The sequence below is a fragment of the Dermacentor variabilis genome, chromosome 4 (assembly GCF_050947875.1).
Source record: "Dermacentor variabilis isolate Ectoservices chromosome 4, ASM5094787v1, whole genome shotgun sequence".
Classification (NCBI taxonomy): domain Eukaryota; kingdom Metazoa; phylum Arthropoda; class Arachnida; order Ixodida; family Ixodidae; genus Dermacentor; species Dermacentor variabilis.
The window spans coordinates 145,872,158-145,894,376 of record NC_134571.1 but is presented as its reverse complement, the minus strand read 5'-3'; the positions used below and the strand labels follow the sequence as shown (position 1 = coordinate 145,894,376).

The window sequence follows — 22,219 nt, the reverse complement described above, 5'->3', positions numbered from 1 at the left end:
CCGACGCCGATTTGCTACGGTCCAGTGTTTATAGCATTATTAAAAAAGCCGTTGATCGCTAGGGCTTCCTGTTCCATGGGATGTGCCTGTCTTCGCCTGCGCACCTGTGACGGCTCAGGAATTTGGTCTACGAAGTCGAACACTCAGATGTATAGTTGCCATTTTGCCGTCTTATCAGAGCATCAGTATTCCTTTTCGGATATATTTTCCTTCCTCACGCTTCCCAACTCTAGTTGCGTCCGGCACATGAATTTTTGCTGTGCATCGACGGCGAACGCAAACGCACCGCCGTGTTCACATTTGCCGGAGCCGACTACTCTCGTCGCGCTAAGCTGTGTGAAATCGACCATGACTAAAGATTGGGCTAGTTTATAAGATATTAAGAATGATTGAAGATTGGAAACACAAAATAATAACAACGAAGAGAGAACGGCGATTCACCGACACATGTGCGATCATGTGCAGCTCAAGAAACAAAAAGAAAGAAAAGAAAAAAGAAGGGATACGTGCGTCTCCTTTTCTTGTCCATCATTTTATAGCGCAGCTCTTAGGCGCCCGTTCCTGCATTGAGCGCCGGCGTAACCGATCGAACATGAACAACAAAAGATGAAAGAGCGAACGCGGAGCGAAAAGGCTGTGAGGAGGAAGGAGGAGGTATTGCGAAAGCGCCATAATAAAAGTGTAGTACCGCGCAAGACGTGCTTTGCGGCGACGAATGCTACGAGATGGCGACAGAGTAGCGCGCTGTCGTCTGCTCACCGATGGCATGGGGAGAGCGCGTCCACCAATAGCATATATGGAAGAAAAGCGCTGCGTGAGCGGAGTCTGTCTGCGGCGGCCGCTGTGAATCGTGCCCACGCTGTACCTACGTGCTGCCTCTCCTGATTAGCGAGGTAGTCGCGCCACACTACGCTCTGTTTGCAATGTGCCGCACGAAACAGATTGACCGTGCCAGCCAATATGTCGCGAAAGGAAAACAGGCATAGGTTTCACATTAGGGAGTGGTGACTTTCTTTTTACTCCAGAAATAAACCGTGCGGCTAGGGCTAAACCCGAAGGTGCTGAAATGTTTCGCAGGGTCTTCCTACGCTCTGCTAAGAGGAAATGACTGGGGAATGAGAGCCGACCTCGAAGGTGGGGGTGCAGAAGGCGTGGGTACAGCACAACGTCCGAAAGCGTTAGCTGCCACGAGGCGAGAATGGGACAAACGGACACGCTCTCGATCGTGACGCAATGAAGAAAGTAACTAATTCTAGTGACCGAATGGAAGCTAGAGCGCACACAAATGCTCTATACTTCGGGCTATGTGGGACGTGGCGTATACGTGCCAGTCACGTCAAAGAAGTGCAACACAGTCGAACGCCTTTATAACGAAGTGCATGGGGCCTTCGGAATTTTTACTTATTAGCGGCGAGAATTTGGAGTGGCGCCCTCTCGCGAGTGGCGTCACGGCCAGGACGCCGCTCGCTGCGGCTCGCTCGGCTGCCGCGCGCGCTCCTTCCCTTCGTGTATGCCTGGGGTATGGATGGCTCGAGCCGTGATTATTGAAGGGCTTGTCGGTTTCTTTCTGCTGCCATGCCTGAACCGCAGTTTCTTCTTCAAAAGCGCGTGAGACGAGAAAACTTACGGCTCGGATATCGCAAGTTAAGTAGCGTTGAAGGGGTCTACTGGTTTTACAATGCATATATGCGCCGTGTCTGTCCATAAATTTTGTGTAAACAGAATGTGCACAAATTCAACAAGCGAAGTTGTGTATGATGCTTCGCTAAACACTTAACACTCCCTTAGTATTTAGCTATGAGAGACATTGCATTTTATATGGAAGAAACATCTTCGTAACTGGCGTCAACATGTTATCCGTGTTAGAAAGACACTGCCCAGCGAAGCTGTCATCATGATTCTTATTACTCTGGTGAGTCGTTCTAATCAAGTAGGGTCATTTATTAAGGCGTAAGAAAAGAGTTAGGCGCGCATTAATGCGCGCCTATCTCTTTTTTTTTTACGCATTATTAAAAGTTCATACTTGACTATTTCCTATGAAAAGATTTGCTGCTACTTTCCCAAACCCTCTCTGAAACAGGCCTCCAAAAAACGAATTGCTCATGGCTGCTAACACGACGGCGCGTGATGTAGAGTATTTACATCGTTAATTCACAAATACCATAGTAGGCATCGCTTGAGAGAAAAGTTTCGTGGTTAAGATCAAGAGCCAATCAATTGCAAGCGATGAAATGTTTCATGGTGACCCTCAGTAGCCTTTATCGACAGTATGGCGCAACCCTCGCGCAACGCTAGCATCCGACTGTGCGTATGGCGAGGCACCTATTCGCGAAACACATCAGTTCACTACAACTTTGAATTGAAACCATCAACCATTTTTACAGCGCCAATTGGAATGCCTAAAGTATTCTCGAGGTACTATACAGCGCAGCTTAGATTGCCTAGAAAAGGAAAATTCAAGCATCTTCTGCTTCACCGTGCCTCGGTCCAACGTTGTTTAATTATACAAACGGAGAACTATTCGCTTCGTCGGTACATAAAAGAGAACCTCGCAAACCTTTATAAAGCAAACACCACAAGCCATACATTTTTCACTTGATTTTTGATCCTCCACCGGGGAATTATGATATTTTCATTATGTCCCATACTACCCATGATTGACGCCTCGACTTCTTTTTGGCTGCAACCATGCGGTGCAAAAGGCATACTTCACCAAAAAATTTGGGCCGAGCAGCCTGTGTCAGTTCGCGAAACAGATTCGTCATGTATATTCCTCAAGCAACATGCACCAGTAAATTTCTCAAGTGATCGAGTTGAACGTGTAGCACGGAAAAGGGAATATATATTCGTGCATTCCTTTTCGTATTCTGCAAATAGATGTAAGCCTTCATTAGCGTTACTTCAAAATACTGCCACTTAAAATAAACACCCGAAGAACCGCCTAGTTTTGAGAAGCAGATAAAGAAGCAAGTTGTGTTTGTAGAATCTAAACTGCAGTGTTAGTTAAGTCCTCGTGTTACTGCCGAGCGTTTCTCTCAAGCAATGCAAAAATTCTACATTGTACCGTGAACCACTAGTCGTGAGCAAACATGTTTTAGCGGATTAAAATCAAAATAACTGTTGTAGAAGTCGTGTAACTGTTGTGAAGTCGTGTAAATCAAAGTAACTATTGTAGAGGTTGTAGTGTAGAAGTCGTTTGTGACATACTTGTTGCACCGCAGCAGGTATGTTATCATAATTGGATTCTTATGTACTACGTTTTCACGATCGTGGATCCGCGCACGAAAAACCCGCAATGGGCTGGTCTGCGCTCCTTCGGCTGGCACTGTAGCGTTGCCTTTGAGAGCTGCATTGTCGTCTAAGAAATGAGCTCTTTAAATAAATTTTCTCGAATGAAGACGTGGTAAAAATATATTGGAGACGGCCGCCATAAGTATAAAAGCAGAGAGAACGACGGCGAACAAACGAAAACACCGCAGAAAGCAACCGGACACCACCCGAACTTCAGTCAGTCTACCCGAACAGTAGCAGACGACAGGCGCGTGTCCGTGCCCCGACGTCACGTGAGCGGTGCTCGCAGCGCCCCTGTAGTTCGTTGTCGGGGCTAATAGAGGTCACTTCATTGTAAAAGTCGCACAGCGCACAGCTAACACAAAAACAGGGACAGAGTTATTACTTCCCTATACGAGTCATTCCGTTCTAGAGGCATTTGTTGTATAGGTGCTGGACTACAGTTTCCGTCGGCATGAGAAGCATGCGTACGGTTTGAACATCGCCCTGCTTTTCCTGCCGCATCATGGTTTCGACCCGACCATCTATGCGCGAACTGAACATGACCACCCCGCACTGCCTTCGGAGCCGAATGATGCGCTCACAAGCTTAAGTGCTATGCCTCTTAACCACTGCAGTCACTCTCCTAATATTTGTAGTCTTCTAACAAATTCTTCGACATTTAATGATTGACGAGAAAATCAGAACAGTCTTCGCGATGCACTTCTGTAGCAGCAAAAGCCTCTTAGCCCAATATCTCCGATGCAAAGCCCTTAAAGCGCACAAATGCGATGTTGAAGGTCATATATTAATGCGATCTGTTTTGAGGGCACAATCTAGGCGCGCCGACGGCTCGTAGCTTTGTGTGCGCTGTGTTCTCACCGCTCAGCTTTCGTTGAAGCGATAGACAGCCACGAAGGTCACTTCGCTCCCTGCTGCTGCCGCGATTCTTCACGCCAGCGTTTTAACAGCAAGCGTCCGCGGTCATCGAGCGTGAACTGTTCACGTTTGCCTGTGTACGCTTACTCCATGCTTGGTAATTTAGATAGTAAGCGAATGTTTCATTCTACTCCGGCGGCTGGTGCGTATGGCACTGCCACGCGAGCCCTGTCTTAAACACGATCTGCGATGCGGGCAGTGTAGGCGTCTAGGCGCACCGAGGGCCGATAGCGTCTTGTGCGCTATAGCACCATTGCGCTTGCGCGTCGCCCGCGTTCACGAAATCAAACGTCACTGTAAGTTTTTTGGTGCTCTTCCTCTATTTACACGACTAAGCACGCGGCAATTGTTAACGTGCACAGTAAACTAATATCTAAAATATAAATGCTGGAGCTCCACGTCTTGGCTTACCGCTGTGAACTCTGTTGACGGGGTGCATTTGCATCGCAATTTGCCGTAATTTTCTACTTTATATATTAACCTGGTGCCATGAATATGGCCTGTCTATTATGAGAGGCGAACTTTCCCAAATGCCGACACACGAAAATGTGTTTTCCGGTACATCATGACTTAAAACCCGCAGTGCGAAAGCACTTGCAGCACCGCGAGCGCATTCGTCCCGTCGTCTGCTTCACATGCCAGTGCTCTGACTTCTGCCGTTGGCGGCGCTGTTCGCCAGCACGTCGTAGGGGGCCTCGATGTCATCATCAACATCAAGGCACCCTAGCACTCTAGGCGATGTCAACATCAAGGCACCCTAGCACGTCGCCCACGCGCCGCATGGCGCCTTGCGACGGCCGCCAAGTGCATATATCACTTGCTTAACAAAACGCCCTTTTAAGCATTCAAGCACAAGTGCAACTGTATCGCCAATCTATTTGTTCGTAAAGTACGGGAACTAGTATCTCGAAATTGTCGTCATCGTGAGAATGAACTAATTTTTATGAGTTAGTCGATTATGCATGTCCATGTCTCGTCCAAATAATGTCATCATGTCTGGGATATCAAGCTCAAAGGTGATAATTAAAACATTTATTTACTTTTTACAGGCTGGGATTACAACGCCAACATCGTGCAGTGTAAAATTCACGCGACGACACGTGTTAGCGCCTTACTGAAATACATAGCAAATACGCTTCAAAACGGTTTCTTTTATAAAGAACAACGTAATGTTAACATTGTCACGCACAGTTAGAGGCGTAGAGAGAACTTTCCAGAGAAGAGTAAGCTTTCCGCGAGAAGGGATGATAAAATGACAAGAGTTTAGGCGCAGGATATGTGCATAATTACGATGATGCACAATACGAGCGACATATACTACGCTGTCTCTCGTCTTACCATGTAGTGGTACTCCAACAAGTTTCCCCATATCCAATTTGGTGTCGGGCCGGGTATTCCCAGTTTTTTGAAGTAGTTGAAGTGATTGCGCCGCCATCTGCAAGGAGTAGTAAGCAAAGAAAGCAAAGAAAAATAAGTGTGAAACACTGCTCTGTGGGCAAGAAGGCTTATAGTTGTCCTCCAGAGACCTAGCAGTGTCCGAAAGTCTATTTTATGAAGTTGTATCCAGCCAAAATTAATCCTAATAAATTTTTCCTCCGCTGATTTTCCTCTGATCCTAGAGATATATCAGTGGCACACGATGAAAGCCGCATCCTAAGATTAATACAATACAGACTAGAGCGACTGCACTTTTTTTAATGCATAAAATGCTCCCGGGTTGGGATATTGCTTACCGGGCGGGAATATGTGAGTACATAATTTGCGTAAGTACGTAGTTGATTACACACACAGAGTTTGCGATGCAGCGATAGGCAGCACGAACTTGGCTTGCTGCTGCTGCCGTGATTCCTCACGCCAGCGTTCTGACAGCGAGTGTCCGCGGTCACACACACACACGCGCACAAACACACACACGCGCGCAAACACACACACACACACACACACACACACACACACACACACACACACACACACACACACACACACACACACACACACACACACACACACACACACACACACACACACACACACACACACACACACACACACACACACACACACACACACACACGCACACACACACGCACACACGCACGCACGCACGCACGTACACACACGCACACACACACGCGCGCACACACGCACGCAAACACACGCACACACACACGCGCGCACACACGCACGCAAACACACACACACGCACACACACGCACACACACATGCGCGCACACACGCACGCAAACACACGCACACACACACGCGCGCACACACGCACGCAAACACACACACACGCACACACACACACACACACACACACACACACACACAAGAAGAACCGACGAGATCACTCAAAAATACAAACACAATCATTGTCCCAAATTACACAAACTGAAAATATACATGCGCAGATGTATAGCCGGCAACAAAAGTTTAAGGAACACGGGATCTGAGTATATAAGCTGGATATCTCCGCAGCCTCACAACGTAGCCCAGTATTCGGATTTCCAGCTTCTACTAGTATATGCGAATAACATTGTGATGTGCGGTTTCACTGGCTATACTGATACAGGGTGCTCGAAAATTCAATATTGATTGAGATCTGTAAACCTTTGTGGTCGACTCTACGTCAGAAGAAAATCAAAGCTGTTCTATTGTTAATATGAATAGTAACACACACCGTGAACACAGAAGGCCAGATTATGACGGTCAAATAATGGAATGAGTTTCCCTCTGTAGTGGCGCAGGAAGAGATGATTGCGGAAAGAATAACAGAGCGCGTGCGAGGGAGGTCCACTTGGAAATTTTGCACGCATGTGCGGGGCGACGTTAGGGTGGCGGGGAAGAGATAGGTTGACTTACAGGGCATGTGAGGTGTGATAAAACTTGCGGAAAAGAGTTACAATGATGCGGACGCAAAAAAAAGGGATACAGAGAGAAAGCAAGGCTAATTTTGTCAGACAATAGAGGTCTGTGTGGGCAAGTGGCCGTAGGGCTCTTTCAGTTTGCAGTTCGCAATGAGAGGCAACCTGTCTAAAGATGAGATACCCAATAAAAGAGAAAAAGAAAGAGAAACAGAAGACAGGAAAAGCAGGGAGGTAGGCTAACAAGACACACGTCCGGTTTGCTACCTTGCAAAAAGGGAGAGGGGATATATGAACTAAAATAGAGGAACGGTAGCCAAAAATTAAGAAACGGAGAGAGAGCTTTAGTCACGCGCACATTTGGAGGTACGCACCGAGCCTACAAAGTGTCGCAGAGACCTGTCGGGTTGAAGTGCAGCGATGATGCGTTCGTTGCTTTCTCTGCCGTCGACGCATGCGACCATGCTCCAAGTGTCTTTATTTATTTCCGATAAGCCATTAAACACACCAACGCCACTGCTTCTCCAGTTGCTCCTAATATTTCATGTGATGTATGACGTATTTGAGGCACCTTGTGTAGTCGGTGACTACCTAAGTTTTACAAACAAGCTCCACCCACATAACTACGGTGCACTTGTTTTTCATCTCTAAAAGAGAGCCAACCAGATGGAGTCCACTCAAACCTTAATGACATTGCCCTGCTGCTGGAAACGCTAGGCTAATTGGAAAATAAGGATCGTTGTTCCACGAGCTTTATTTCCATGTTTCCATGTTTTATGTTCCACGATCACCCCAAAAACTTTTCCAGGACATCCGTCTTTGATTCTAAAACCAGTGACACAAAGGCAGATTTCTACAGAAAACATCCGCTTCAGTGACGCAAAACTTCTTGAAGCCACGGAAATAAAGCGAACCCGATTTCGCTGTCGCATAATATGCAAATTGTGTTTGAATTGGAATCAGTCATAAAGTATTACAAACAAGCTTCGCCTACATAAACACAGTGTACCTATCCTTTACCTCTCAATGAGAGCCCAGCCAACAGGAGTCAAGCCAACAAGGTTCACTTACGTCCTTAACGCCAAGCGCTATGGCGTGTTTAAGACAGCTGTTTCATCCGTACATATTTGTTTTTGTGTCATTGTTTTCAGGAGGAAACATGAATGTGTAGGGAAAATTTTCTGGGCAGTCCTGATATCGTGACTCAGCCAAACATAATATTTGAGCTTGAGACATCGAGTTTTTGTTTTCCAATTAGCCCAGCCTATACTTGTGGCCAGAAAGAGGGCCGCGACAGCTGAAATCTGCACACAGCTCGTTTTATTTTAGTAAATTATGGTAAATGCTGGGCTAATTGGGAATTAGAAGCTCGTGGTTTGTGGCTAATGGTACCTGGGGCTGTGTACATATATCATGGCGCTCCAAACCACACTACGTCGAAAACTTTCTTAAGGACCTCCACATGCGCTTCCTAGCATCTTACGCCTGTACTTGGGAACCGTTCCAAGTTCAACACGGTACACCTCATGGCTCCATCTTATGTGACATGCTGTTCAACGTAGCTGTGGAAGACTTCCCAGCGAATCCTCAACAAATACATGATCTCAGTCACGCCATCTGTTTTGTGTTTCCGAGGATACAGTTGTGCCCGCTTTATCCGCGATCTGTGTTTCTGTTGTTTGTTCAGCTTGCAAACCGTTTTATGCTGCAGTGGATTCTGTACATGTGAACTGCCTAAAGAAAAAAGTGTTGGCTCCGCATTGCATGGTATCGGTGCTGAAGGGATGCACAGCGCTGTTGGTGATAAATTGTTCTACTGAAGCGACGGTGCTGCCTCAAGACTTAAAGCGGGCCCCATTTCAAGGAGGCTTGCCGATACCCATGGCAGTGCTTACAGAACTTGCGGACACAGGGTCTACCCAACTGAGTCAACAAAAACCCTATCGTGTGTCGCCCGCAGAGTTCAAGATAATCAGCGATCAAGTCGAAGAAATGCTAAGCAAAGGAGCCATCCAAGAATCATCTAACCCTTGGGCAGCAACAGGGATATTGGTGAAAAAGAAAGACTGTACATAGCGATTCTGCGTTGATTACCGACGCCTGAACGCCAATACTAAAGAACAGTGTACCCGCTTCCCAGAATTGACGACGCGATCGATTGTCTTTTTGCGGCCTATTTCTTCTCTTCTGTTGATCAGAGGTCAGGTCACTAGCAAATTCCCATGCACAGTGACGATAAGGAAAAAAGCAGCATTTGTAACGCCCGACAGATTATTTGAATTTAACCTCATGCCTTTCGGGCTGTGCAACGCGCCCGCAACGTTCGAAAGGTTCATGGACACTATACAGCGGCGCTTGAAATGCGAAGTTTGAATGTGCTGCCTGTCCGACGTTGTGATCTTCGAGCGAACATTTACTGAGCGTAACAAGCGTGTGGAGTTGGTGCTGAACTGCTTGGAGAAACCCGGTCTCGTCGTGAAATCAAAGAAGTGCCATTTTTGTGAACGCCAAACTCTTGTGCTGGCACATCAGGTCGATAAAGACGGCATACGACCAGATCAAGAAAAGACTGCGGCTGTAGAGGCATTTAAGGAACCTCTAGGTGCCAAGCAGCTACAAAGCTTTTTAGGCTTATCCTCCTACTTTCGCCGATTCCTTCCTAGATTTGCCGACGTAGCCCATCCTCTTATGCGCCTTCTCCAGAAAGGCGTTCCTTTTGAGTGGACCACAGAGTGCGACTCTTCGTTTCGTCAATAAAAGTTCCTCTTGGCGTCGCAGCCTATTCCTCGCCCCTTCGATCCCTCAGCACCAACAGAAGTTCACACCGACGCGAGTGGTGTTGGCATCCGCGCTGTTTGTTCAGCGCATCGGCGGAAGTGAGCATGTGATCTCGTACGCTAGCCGCTCCTTGAGTCGCTCCTAGCGCAATTATACACGGACCGAGCAAGAGTGCTTGGCGGTCATCTTCGCGTTGCAACCGTTTCGTTCTTACCTCTACGGGTGTCCCTTCACGGTGGTCACGGACCATCATTCACTGTGCTGGCTCATGAATCTTCGGAACCCTTCTGGTCGACTTACGCATTGGGCTTTACGTCTACAAGATTACGATTCTGTTGTTTCTTGCAAGAACGGTCGACGACATGCTGATGCTGGTAGCTTCTCTCGGATGCCGCTTCCAACGACTGAATGCGACGCTGAAAACTTCGATCAATACATCCCCTTTGTACCTGCGGAATTTCCTGGTATGGGTAACTTCATATCGAACAGCAGAAAGACGACTTTCTGCAAGCACTCTTCGCGACCGCGCATGAGCCTTCAGGAAATAGCCGCTTTCGCCTACATGATGGCGTCCTGTATAAGAAGAGCCACTCGACCACTGGCGCGCGCTACTTTTTAGTTGTTCCCAACAGCCTTCGTATTCATGTACTATGCGCCATGCACGACGATCCAACCTCTGGCCATCTGGCTCTGCAAGAACGCTCTACTGTGCTCAAGAGCGCTTTTACTGGCCCAAGATGGTCACGATGCCGAGCGGTACGTCGCCAGCTGCACCGAATGCCAGCGTTACATGCGGCCTCCAAACACACCGCATGGTGGACTTCAGCCAGTTCCACCTGCCAGGTTTTGCCGCGATGATGACTACAGCAGCAGAGCTGTTGAGTTTCACCGAACCATCTGTATAGACGTGTTGCCGTAATCTGTGCACGTTGTGAATGTGTCCCAAAGTCGATTGTTTCAAAGCTTGCAACGGCGCTCCAGCTTTAATTCTGATGCCTGGAATTGTCGACTGCACTGGAGGCCGGTGCAGACACCACAATGGGTCTGATAGTCATGTAGCAGGCGTAAACTGTGATGGCAAGTAGTATTGATGTCTCACAATACTTTTGGCAAAAGTTGAATGTCGCCTTTGTGCTGGCAAGCAAGCAAGATGGCGAGGGAAGAATCCGAGTCAGATGTCGGATGGATGCGCTTAGGGCATCAAATCAAATTAAAAACTTCATGTGTGACCACATCGACGGGTGCAGGACTCGCGGCAGTCCATGCTGCACTTGATTGCATTAAGTAGGAACCATCGCAACAATGGACAATCTTAGTGACTCCAAGTGACTCCAAGTGACTCCAAGACTCCAAGTCACTCGACTCCAAGAGTCTATAGTGACTCCAAGAGCATGCAAAGTGCAAGCGCCACGAACCCAATGAACAATTGACCTCAGAAATTCGATACATATATCATCATAGCCATGACAAGGGACACAACATAATCTTTCAATGGCTTGCATGGCATTGTAACATCAGTGGGAATGACCACGCCGACGAAGCCACCCGATCTGCGCATGAAAGTGGTCAACGACGACTTCATTCAGCGACATCAACGACGAGTCTTTATTCCGCTTTCGCGAGCAGACGCTGCGGCTAGGCTGCGATTGATGTCCCGTGATTGTACTTCGCAAGCGGGATAGCCGAAAGTGGACGCGGAGGAGCCTGAATGGTGAGACTAGAAATGAAATAGACTTTATACTGTGCGCTAACCCTGGTATCATACAAGATGTGGACGTGCTCGGCAAGGTGCGCTGCAGTGACCATACGATGGTAAGAACTCGAATTAGCCTAGACTTGAGGAGGGAACGGAAGAAACTGGTACATAAGAAGCCGATCAATGAGCTAGCGGTAAGAGGGAAAATATAGAAATTCCGGATCAAGCTACAGAACAGGTATTCGGACTTAACTCAGGATGATGACCTTATTGTTGAAGCAATGAACGACACTCTTATGGGCATCATTGAGGAGTGTGCAATAGAAGTCGGTGGCAAATCTGTTAGACAGGACACCAGTAAGCGATCGCAGGAGACGAAAGATCTGATCAAGAAACGCCAATGTATGAAAGCTTCTAACCCTACAGCTAGAATAGCACTGGCAGAATCTTCCAAGTTAATCAACAAGCCTAAGACAGCTGACACAAGGAAATATAATATGTATAAAATTGAACATGCTCTCACGAACGGAGGAAGCCTAAAAGCAGTGAAGGAGAAACTAGGAATAGGCAAGAATCAAATGTATACGTTAAGAGACAAAGACGGCAATATTGTTACTAATATGGATGAGATCGTTCAAGTAGCTGAGGAGTTCTATAGAGATTTATACAGTACCAGTGGCACCCACGACGATAATGGAAGAGAGAATAGCCTAGGAGAATTTGAAATCCCACAAGTAACGCCGGAAGAAGTAAAGAAAGCCTTGGGAGCTATGCAAAGGCGGAAGGAAGCAGGGGAGGGTCAGATAATAGCAGATTTATTGAAAGATGGTGTGCAGATTGTTCTAGAAACTGGACACTCTGTATATGCAATGCCTCGTGACTTCCAGCGTGCCGGAATCTTGGAAGAACGCTGACATAATCCTAATCCATAAGAAAGGGGACGCCAAAGACTTGAAAAATTATAGACCGATCAGCTTATTGTCTATTGCCTACAAAGTATTGACTAAGGTAATTGCAAATAGAATCTGGAACACCTGAGACTTACGTCAACCAAAGGACCAGGCAGGATTCCGTAAAGGCTACTCAACAATAGACCATATTTACACTATCAATCAGGTGATAGAGAAATGTGCGGAATATCACCAACCCTTATATATAGCTTTCATTGTTTACGAGAAAGCGTTTCATTCAGCCGAAACCTCAGCAGACATGGAGGCATTACGGAATGAGGGTGTAGACGAGCCTTATGTAAACATACCGAAAGATATCTATAGCGGCTCCACAGCCCCGCAGTCCTCCATAAAGAAAGCAACAAAATCCCAATAAAGAAAGGCGTTAGGCAGGGAGATACGATCTCTCCAATGCTATTCACAGCGTGTTTACAGGAGGTATTCAGAGACCTGGATTGGGAAGAATTGGGGGTAAGAGTTAATGGAGAATACCTTAGTAACTTGCGATTCGCTGATGATATTGTCTTGCCTAGTAACTTAGGGGACCAACTCCAATGCATGCTCACTAACCTAGAGAGGCAAAACCGAAGGGAGAGTTTAAAAATTAATATGCAGAAAACTAAGGTAATGTTTAGCAGTCTCGGAAGAGAACAGCAGTTTACGATAGGTAGCGAGGCACTGGAAGTGGTAAGGGAATACATCTACTTAGGACAAGTAGTGACTGCGGATCCGGATCACCAGACTGAAATAATCAGAAGAATAAGAATGGGCTGGGGTGCGTTTGGCAGGCGTTCTCAGATCAGGAACAGCAGGTTGCCATTATCCCTCAAGAGAAAAGTGTATAACAGCTTTGACTTACCAGTACTCAAGTACGGGGCAGAAACCTGGAGGCTTACGAAAAGGGTTCTACTTAAATTGAGGACGACGCAACGATCTAGGGAAAGACGAATGATAAATGCAATTAAGGGAGAAGAAAAGAGCAGATTGGGTGAGGGAACAAACGCGAGTTAATGACATCTTAGTTGAAATCAAGAAAAAGGAGTGGGCATGGTCAGGACATGTAATAAGGAGGGAAGATAACCGATGTTCATTAAGGGTTACGAATTGTATTGCAAGGGAAAGGAAGCGTAGCAGGGGGCGGCAGAAAGTTAGGTGGGCGGATGAGATTAAGAAGTTTGCAGGGACAATATGGCCACAATTAGTACATGGCCAGGGTAGTTGGAGAAATATGGGAGAGGCCTTCGCCCTGCAGTGGGCGTAACCAGGCTGATGATGATGATGATGTTGATTGTACTTTGCCGCTGTGGGACTCGAACGTTTTCACCATGAGTCGTTTGCGCTCGTTGTCTCCGGACATATGGATGCACCTCCCGCCTGGGTTACCAAGACGTGAACAGACCATGCTGTACCGTCTGTGGCTAGGCGTTGCGTTTACGAACTCATATGCGTTCCTCATTGGAATGGCCAACAGCCCCACGTGCGACTCATGCAACATCGATGAGACGCTCGCACATGTTATCTGTGTTTGCCCACGATATCGTGCCCAGAGAAAAGTGGTGTGCAGAGTACTGGACCAGTTGGACAATCGACCACTATCAGAACTCAAACCTTTAGGTGAGCGCTCCGAAAGAATATCCGCGTTGAAGGCTTTACTCGCGTTATTAAGGTTCCTGCGGTCTAGTGGGCTTCACGATAGAATTTAAGAATGGCGCCCGCTACCGCCATTTAGTGTACGCACCTTGTTGGCGCTCGTCTCTCTTTCTCTCTAACTCCCCTTTCCACTCTTTTTCTTTTTATCCCCAATAACTCTTTCCCCTGTGCAGGGTAGCCAACCGGATCTACTTCTGGTTAACCTCCCTGCCTTTCGCTGCATTGTTTTCTCTATCTCTCTCTCTCTCTCTCCACCTTCTAGCGCCCCTTTCGAACAAGTTGGTATAGATCCCCTGGGCCCCTTACCGCGATCCTCCAACAGCAATTGTTGGATTATTCTCTGTGTATACCACCTGACGCGTTATTGTGGGTCGGCAGCGCTGCCATCAGCAACAGCGGCAGAGCTCTCTCTTAGTATATTCCATCATTCTCCGACATGAGCCTCCTCGCATTATAATCAGGGATAGTGGGAGACAATTTACAGCAGAGGTTGTTGAAGAGACCCTTCCCCTGCTTTGAGCTAGCTTCCGGCATTCGACGCCATACCATTCACATACTAATGGTCTGGTTTAACGTACAAACAGAACGCTTGCCAACATGCTATCAATGTATGTCGGCTCCGCGCGTAAGAACTGGGACAGTGTCTTGCCTTTTTTCACCTATGCATTCAACACCGCCAGACGCGGGACTACCGGTTACTTACCGTTCTTTCTTCTTTATGCTCGCCCGCCTCGCTACACGCTCGATACCACGTTTCCTTGCTTCACTCATAACAATAACTCTATTACCAAGATCCTCTGTAGAGCAGAAGGGCGACGCCTTGTTCGGCTATGCACCCTGGCTTCGCAGGACCGATCAAAGATCCGCTACGACGGCTGTCGCCTACATGTATATATCGATCGTGAGGATCTTGTGTGGCTCTGGACGCCATTACGGAAACATGGCTTCCGCCAGAAGCTCTTGGCCCGCTATGTTGGACCTTACGTTGTACTCGAACGCCTCAGAGAGGTCAGCTATCGCATTGCAAGCTTCACAAACAGTGGACGACGCTCAGCCAAAACCGAAGTCACACACGTTGCCCGCCTGAAGCCTTACAATCCACGAGTCTGGCGGCCTTCGCCTGCCATCGGGGAAATGTCACGAGCTCTTTGTAACAAAGGGAAGAAGGAGCGCAAATGACGCAAAAGACGGAGGGTGGAGAAAGAGGAGGACGACGTTCGGCAGCCTATCTTTGGATCACTCCCGGAATAACGCCTACCGTTTCCCTTGATCGGCCTTGCATATTTAAGTAAACGGTTCGTGCGTAACATTATATATATACACCATAAGAAGCCAACAAAAACTGAAACCATAGGGGATATTACTTGTGCTTAATAAATGAAATAAGGAAAGGATGAATTAATGGAAATTAGTGGATGAAGCAACTTGCCGCAGGTGGGAACCGAACCCACAACCTTCGAATTTCGCGTGCGATGCTCTACCGATTGAGCTACCGCGGCACCGTTACCCATCCGCTTTCTTGGGTATTTATGTGTCCTAGTAGAACCCTGGGAGTGGTGGCGCTGGCTAACACTCGCAGGGTTCTACTGGGACACAGTAATACCCAAGAATGTTGATGGGAAAACGGTTCCGCGGTAGCTCAATTGGTAGAGCATCGCACGCGAAATGCGAAGGTTGTGGGTTCGGTTCCCAACTGCGGCAAGTTGTTTTTTCATCCACTTCAATTTCCATTAATTTATGGCTTGTTTACTTCATTTATTATGCACAAGTAATATCGCCTATGTTGTCCTTGGTGTCAATATTTGTTGGCTTCTTATGATATGACTAATAAAAATCGGGCCCCTCGGTTAACCGCCTTTCTTCTCGCGTATATATATATATATATATATATATATATATATATATATATATATATCGGAGTATTTTTAATACTTTAGGGGAAGAGGAGAGGCTTGCTGTTACAAGATAATATATATATATATATATATATATATATATATATATATGTGTGTGTGTATATTTTAACAGGAAGCCTCTCCTCTTCCCCTAAAGTATTAAAAATACTCCTGTAGTAGAGATTTCGACTTACGTACATGAACAGCGTTGTGACCAAGCAGACGGAAAGAACAAGTAGCGCCGCAGCCACCGACATGGCGATGATGCACGATCAACAATAATGCTTGTGCGAACAAAGCGCTTTTTATCTTACTCGCAGAATTCACGTGCGGAACGAGAGGTGAACCAGGTGCACCTAAGATCGCTTAGCATACATTAGGAGCAGTCCCCGCACTTATCTATATGCTGCTTGCTTCGTTTATTTTCGTTGAAGGTATCCATTGTGTTGCTATGATGCAAATGCCAGCGTAAGTGATAAGAGAGCATGATACACTTTCTACGCAACCTGAAACCAATGTGTGCATATTTTCCACGCAGAATCCAATCTGTGGGAAGCTTAACGCAAATTTGTAGTTGCACGTTTCATATACCGGAGAGAAGTCTCAGCTTCAGATCATTGGCTCAGAACCAATTACTAAATAAATAATTACTGTACTAAATAAATTGTTACCATCTAATTGGTTTTTTAAATGTGCTCTCCGTGGCCAGATATAAACGTGCTTGACTTAAAGGGACACTAAAGGTTACTATTAAGTCAACGTGGACTGTTGAAATATCATCACAGAAACCTCGAAACGCTGGTTTCGTGCCAAGGAGAGACTTATTTTAAGAGAAAACGCGTTCTGAAGCGTCCGCGTACCTCTAGCGCAGTTCAAATCGCCCGCCCTCCGATCGAGGAGTACTGACATCATGGTCTCATAGTGACGTTGCGCCACCGGTGAGTAGAACGGCGTCCGCAGACGGCGCTACGGCTTTTCTGCGCAAAACGCGAACGCGCGGCCAGAAACAGAGCCAAGACAGAGCCGACAGCAGAGCGAAAGCGGGAGTATGGTGGCTAGCGGAAGGAGAAACGAATTACGTCCCACATTACGTCCCACGGCACACGGAGAGTCCGTTTTCGTTAAACTATAGGCTGCGGCGAGCTCGCAGCGTGGTCGGTGTGGTCTATGAGAAGCGACGAGCCTTTTCGCACTCGCAACAGGGCATAAAAATGTGCGAATCGACGCAAAACTCGGCCTAGAAACGTGCTTCGCCACAGCCAGGGCTCAATACGACCCAAGCTGGCACGACCCAGATGTCGTTTCCCGCACCGCCACCAGGAGCCGCTACTATACCTCAAACTCCAGCGCAAGACGCCCATAAGCTGGTACTTCATTCTATGACGCTAACTTCGACGCTCGCCGCAATGGACCCTGACACCGACAGATTGGCTCGCGATGGTGGGCTCAACTTCAGCGATTTGAGCACCGATGAGCGCGACCTGCTGCTGAGGGCTCGCACTGCCGGCGTCGTTGCGTACTACGACGGCGGCCTCGACACCGGCTCTCCGGAGCGGGAAAGCAACGAGGGCTTCCCACGACATTACATGGACGTGGCACTCTCGCTGCTTGTTCCAAATGAAAGTTTCGCGAGCCAGCAGAACCCTCACAGCACGACGCGTTAACGAAACTACTGAAACTCCAAAGCGTGCGCGGCGCAGAGTCGAGCGCGCAGAGTCGAGCGAAAACAAAACCTTTTGAACACCCATATTACTGAAGGGTAACGTCAAAATGTTATTTTTTCTTAGAATCGAATAGACGTAGACAAGTAGCATTTTTTTCCGTCTTATAATCGAATGAAATGATATTTTTAATACGAGTAGTTGAGTATTAGTAACACAAATTATGAGGAGTCCTTTCGTCATCGGGCTACTACCGGAATGTCGCTGGGGGGTCTCAAATCGTGTCATGCATTTACCTCAATTTCTCGGTTACTAAAGCTCTGTTCGCGATTATATTGACGCCTTAGACGTTCTAGAACATTGCTCTACCACTTTAACTTGAGTTTCTGGTAACCTTTAGTGTCCCTTTAAACACAAGATTACCGTAAACACAAGACTGCGTTTTATATCATACAATTAAATCTCCCACTGATCATGTTATCCTTAACAATTATTTTGCTGACTTCTGTAACTGGCCCGAAGCGCGACAAATGAATATCAACTTTTCCAAAACTGCCTGCATGTCCTTTACACGACGCTCATCTCCTTCCTTCTTTGCCTATGGCTTTAACAATATTACTTTAAATAAGGTCTTCGAATTCGAATATTTATGTATTCTACTAACACAAGATTTGTCATGGTCGAAACACATTGATGTCACCTGTACCAAAGCCCTTAGAAGACTAGGTTACTTATATCGCACTCTGCGTTTTGCTCCTCAAGAAACTAAAATTCTTACATATAGAACCCTCATTCGCCCCATCCTCGAATATGGCTGCGTTGCATGGAACCCATATAAACACTGTGACGTCAAAAAACTAGAATAAGTTCAAAAAAGGTCAGTGCGTTTTGTTAGTAGGTGATATGACGAGGAATTTGCGCCGTCTAGCTCTCTTCCCCTACTTGGTCTCACTCCTCTTGCAGAGCGTCGCAAACTTGAATGCCTGAAATTACATTCACATGTTAATCAATTCTCGTCGCCTCTCCCCTCTAGATAACTACTTGACTTTCTCCAAACGCTCATGTACGAGGAGTCACCATGCTCTAAATATCTCAACCTTTTTGACCGCAGTGATTCCTTAAACACAGATTTTTTTTTTCATCAACAGTTGAAGTCTGGAATTCATCACCTTGCAACATGCCTTCACTACCACTGAAACAATTCACGCCAGCTTCTTTATGAATGTTGTATGTTTGTTGTTCATCCCACTTCTGCAATAGCCTTATTGGGGTTGCAGTATGTATAAATAAATAACATAAATAAATACTGTTATTTTAATATCTGCACTAATAGCCACTTAACATTTCTAGAGCTCGTTTGCAAAGGAACTTCCCATGAATAAATGGCTACTGTATGAACGGCTTTGCAAAAACGCTATAAAGTTATGCCCGAAAAAAGATCAGAAGTAGAGGGGAAGAAATTGTGGGCCATTGACACACGCTGCGAGGAAAACGTCATTGGTTGAAGCCATCATGGCGGCATTCATTACTAATCGGCGAAAAGTACTCGATGACAGACTACAAGCAAAAATCCCAGGTTGTCACCCAGGCTTTTGCCGCGAAACCATAGGCAAAGCTTGAGTTTCTCATTTTGTTTCCGCATTGGTTAGAAAACATTTATCACTGCATCGCTTCTAGCAATTTGCGATATTTTATTTAGCAGAATAAAAACAGCAATGACAGTTTAATGATCAGCTCTTGGAAATATAAAGTTTTTTCGAATATTCGAAAGTTCCGAATATTTCATTTTCGAATACAAATGCAAATAGTTATTACACAATATTCCATTTTAATTCGAAACACCTTCCAACTAAGGGCGTAATAAGTGCGCGCTCAGAATCACGTGCAAGAAGCCCGGATTTTTTAGTAAGCGCTAATTATTATTCTGAAAGAGTAGAGTGCTGGCTGTTGTTTCTTCCACTATGTCAGGTCTGCTAAGAGACAGAGAGCTAAATCCGTTATTTTGCGTGCCGACTATGTTTGTGTTTCCGTAATTTTCGCACGCAACTCCGGCTGACAAAATCAAAGTATGTGAAGTACCACTCACACGTATTAAGATATACTACGAACAGAACGCATTCTTCGAGAACAATGGACATTCAGCTGGTCGATAAATATTGTTGATGTAGGCATATCCTCCAAGCACCGTTATCGAGAACAACATTCTACTCTGTAGTGTCTGTGCCGGCGTCGTGACCGCATGATTGTTTTTTGCAGAATGGCCGCGGGGGCCTTGCTCATCAGATACAGATTAGTTGGGAGGCCTTGGCGTGAGATAGCGGCGGACGTAGTTATTTTCCTGGCCTCCGCAATTGATGCCTCTAAAAAACCACATTTGAAATGGGCATTCAAGCTTTAGGTGCATCTGTGAACAGTCTAAGCCGACCACGACTTGAGCGAAAGCGCGCGATAATGGTCTCTTTCGGTTGGGGCGAATCGCATCGTGCCGTAGTTTTATCGAATTGTGCGTTTGTCGGAATGGAGAGACGCCTCCGTCATTTGACGAGACCGCTATGCTGTGGCCCTTTCAACTTCGTCATGCCGGCTTGAATTATATTTGCTTCTCGACTCCCCTTCCGCTGCATTGTGAACAGAGGCGGAAGAAACTGGGCGCTTGTTATACGCACCGATGACATCCCTCGCGAATGCTGGGACGGCAGGCTCGAACTCGAGTGTGCCTGGAGACCTGTGACCACTTCGCACCACGTGACTGGTCGTGCTTCGCGTTGCCAAGTTATCTGGTCTTGTAACCTTGGGAAGGCCACAGCTAGAAAAAAAATGTAGGGACATGCCGACAGTCTTCTAGGGTGTTTCTGGTGTGCTCCCGAATTCCTGTAGATACGTAAAATAAACCAGTTGCTTCTCGTCCATCATCAGTCGCCCACTCCTCAACTAAGCATTTCTTTTATTAAATGTGTGTGCAGGGGCATTGAAACAGAAAGGCAATAGGATACAGACACTGATACAACTTACAGAGCGTAAAGTTTTATTTTCAAATCAACAAGATTCGAGTCCGGCGTCTTTTTAGTGGGTCTGGGCACTCACCGCTGGCGCGGTTCCGAGACCTTGTCTCGAAGCGGCTTCCTCGGCTCGCTGGACGGCCCAGAGTTGTGCTCTCAGGGTCGCGCTGAGCAGTTCGGTTTTCCAGCTCGACCGGAGGCTGGTGGTAGAAGAGACGGAGGGATCGGCACTGCCCGACTTGTTACACTTACAATTTACAACTTACAACAACGAATTATTTCCTGAAAAAAAAAAATAAAACGGCACTTGCACATTCCGAACTTGACGTTGCAGAAAGGCATCAAGCCTGTGCTGCGCGTTGAGTTGCACAAAGTATGTCGATTCGTGGCAGATCAAAATGAATGGGATGTTACCCTTTGTGACCAGTGTATGCTTTTCGCATTGTTTTCTAACCACTATGCGTCTCATTTGTAGCATTTTGCTGGCGCTATGATGGATGTGCATTTCCCGAACATGTGCTTGCGCTGTCACTTCGTAGCACCTTGAAACATGGTCCTCTATCCACATGAATTTGTTACGCTTGAATTGTTCCTAAGAGAAAATTCTAGCCAATCGTTATCTTGAACATATCATAAGCGAAGGCAGCCGCCAAAGATGACTTACGGACGAGAAGCGTTGTGAATTTTGTTTCTGGTTCTGTATTTAATCACGCTAACTTTGATCTGACTAAGGGGCAACGTATTCGATGTGTGCTCAGCATAATAGATTTCCAATGTACACTGAGAATGCTTTCTTCCACACATTTCATTGTACACAATGAGCCAACGAGAACACGTTGTCGCCCTAATTGCGATAGCGATTCACATGCGTAATTGTCGGAGAGCCGTCATATAAAGGGACAACGGAGTCAAATTTAAGTTCAGCAGTATTAGTGAATTTCGCTTTCATTGATAGCAAAGCGGCCACTGTTGCCGTAGCAGGAGGCCTGCATAACCAGGGAGGACGCATAGCTGAATGATATACATATGGGTAGCGGCACTGCGTTGAAGTTGCATCACCAGCTCACCGCGTTGTTACAAATTTTGACAGCGTCCAGTCCAGTCTAATTAATTCTATATCAGTTTAAAACAACTGCATCGCATCCACGAGGAACGATAGTCAAGTGTAGTGAGTTTCGAGAACTTCTCTTGCGCTGACAATCACCGAATGAAAAATATACAGCAGACTCCGCTTACGCAAAAACTCAAAGGAACAGAAAGATATTTATTTGTTTGGAGATTAATAAGAGACACTCAGTCTAGTGCACCACTTGCAGCATTCGCCAGTGCGATTCGATGAACGCGGCAAGAAAAATGTGTGCCGGTTATGTGAAGTGTTCTTTAAGAGAAGCAAACAAAAATAACCAATAATTTTATTTGAAAGGCATCCGGGTGTTCTGATATTACACTGGTACAAAAAAAAGTGAATTTACATGCGCTTGTTTTCCAATACTTTAGCTTCTTTTGCACAAGGCTTT

At 46.4% G+C, this 22,219-nt stretch overlaps 1 protein-coding gene across 8 annotated transcripts in view; it reads right to left on the bottom strand.

Moving 5' to 3' along the window:
- The window catches only part of LOC142579882 (cytochrome P450 3A2-like), an 84,836-nt gene extending 68,442 nt beyond the window's left edge, over positions 1–16,394 (bottom strand). For 5 of the 8 annotated variants that reach the window (XM_075690522.1, XM_075690524.1, XM_075690521.1 and 2 more), the window contains exons 1-2: positions 16,241–16,393; positions 5,548–5,644 (exon numbers count right to left, since the gene is read on the bottom strand). In XM_075690522.1, the coding sequence (XP_075546637.1) occupies positions 5,548–5,644; positions 16,241–16,299 (156 nt within the window). In that variant the 5' untranslated portion in view covers positions 16,300–16,393. Of the gene's footprint in view, positions 1–5,547; positions 5,645–16,236 lie in introns of all 8 variants that reach the window. The other 3 variants (XM_075690525.1, XM_075690520.1, XM_075690519.1) reach the window with 3 other exon arrangements.
- Positions 16,395–22,219: the final 5,825 nt, after the last annotated feature.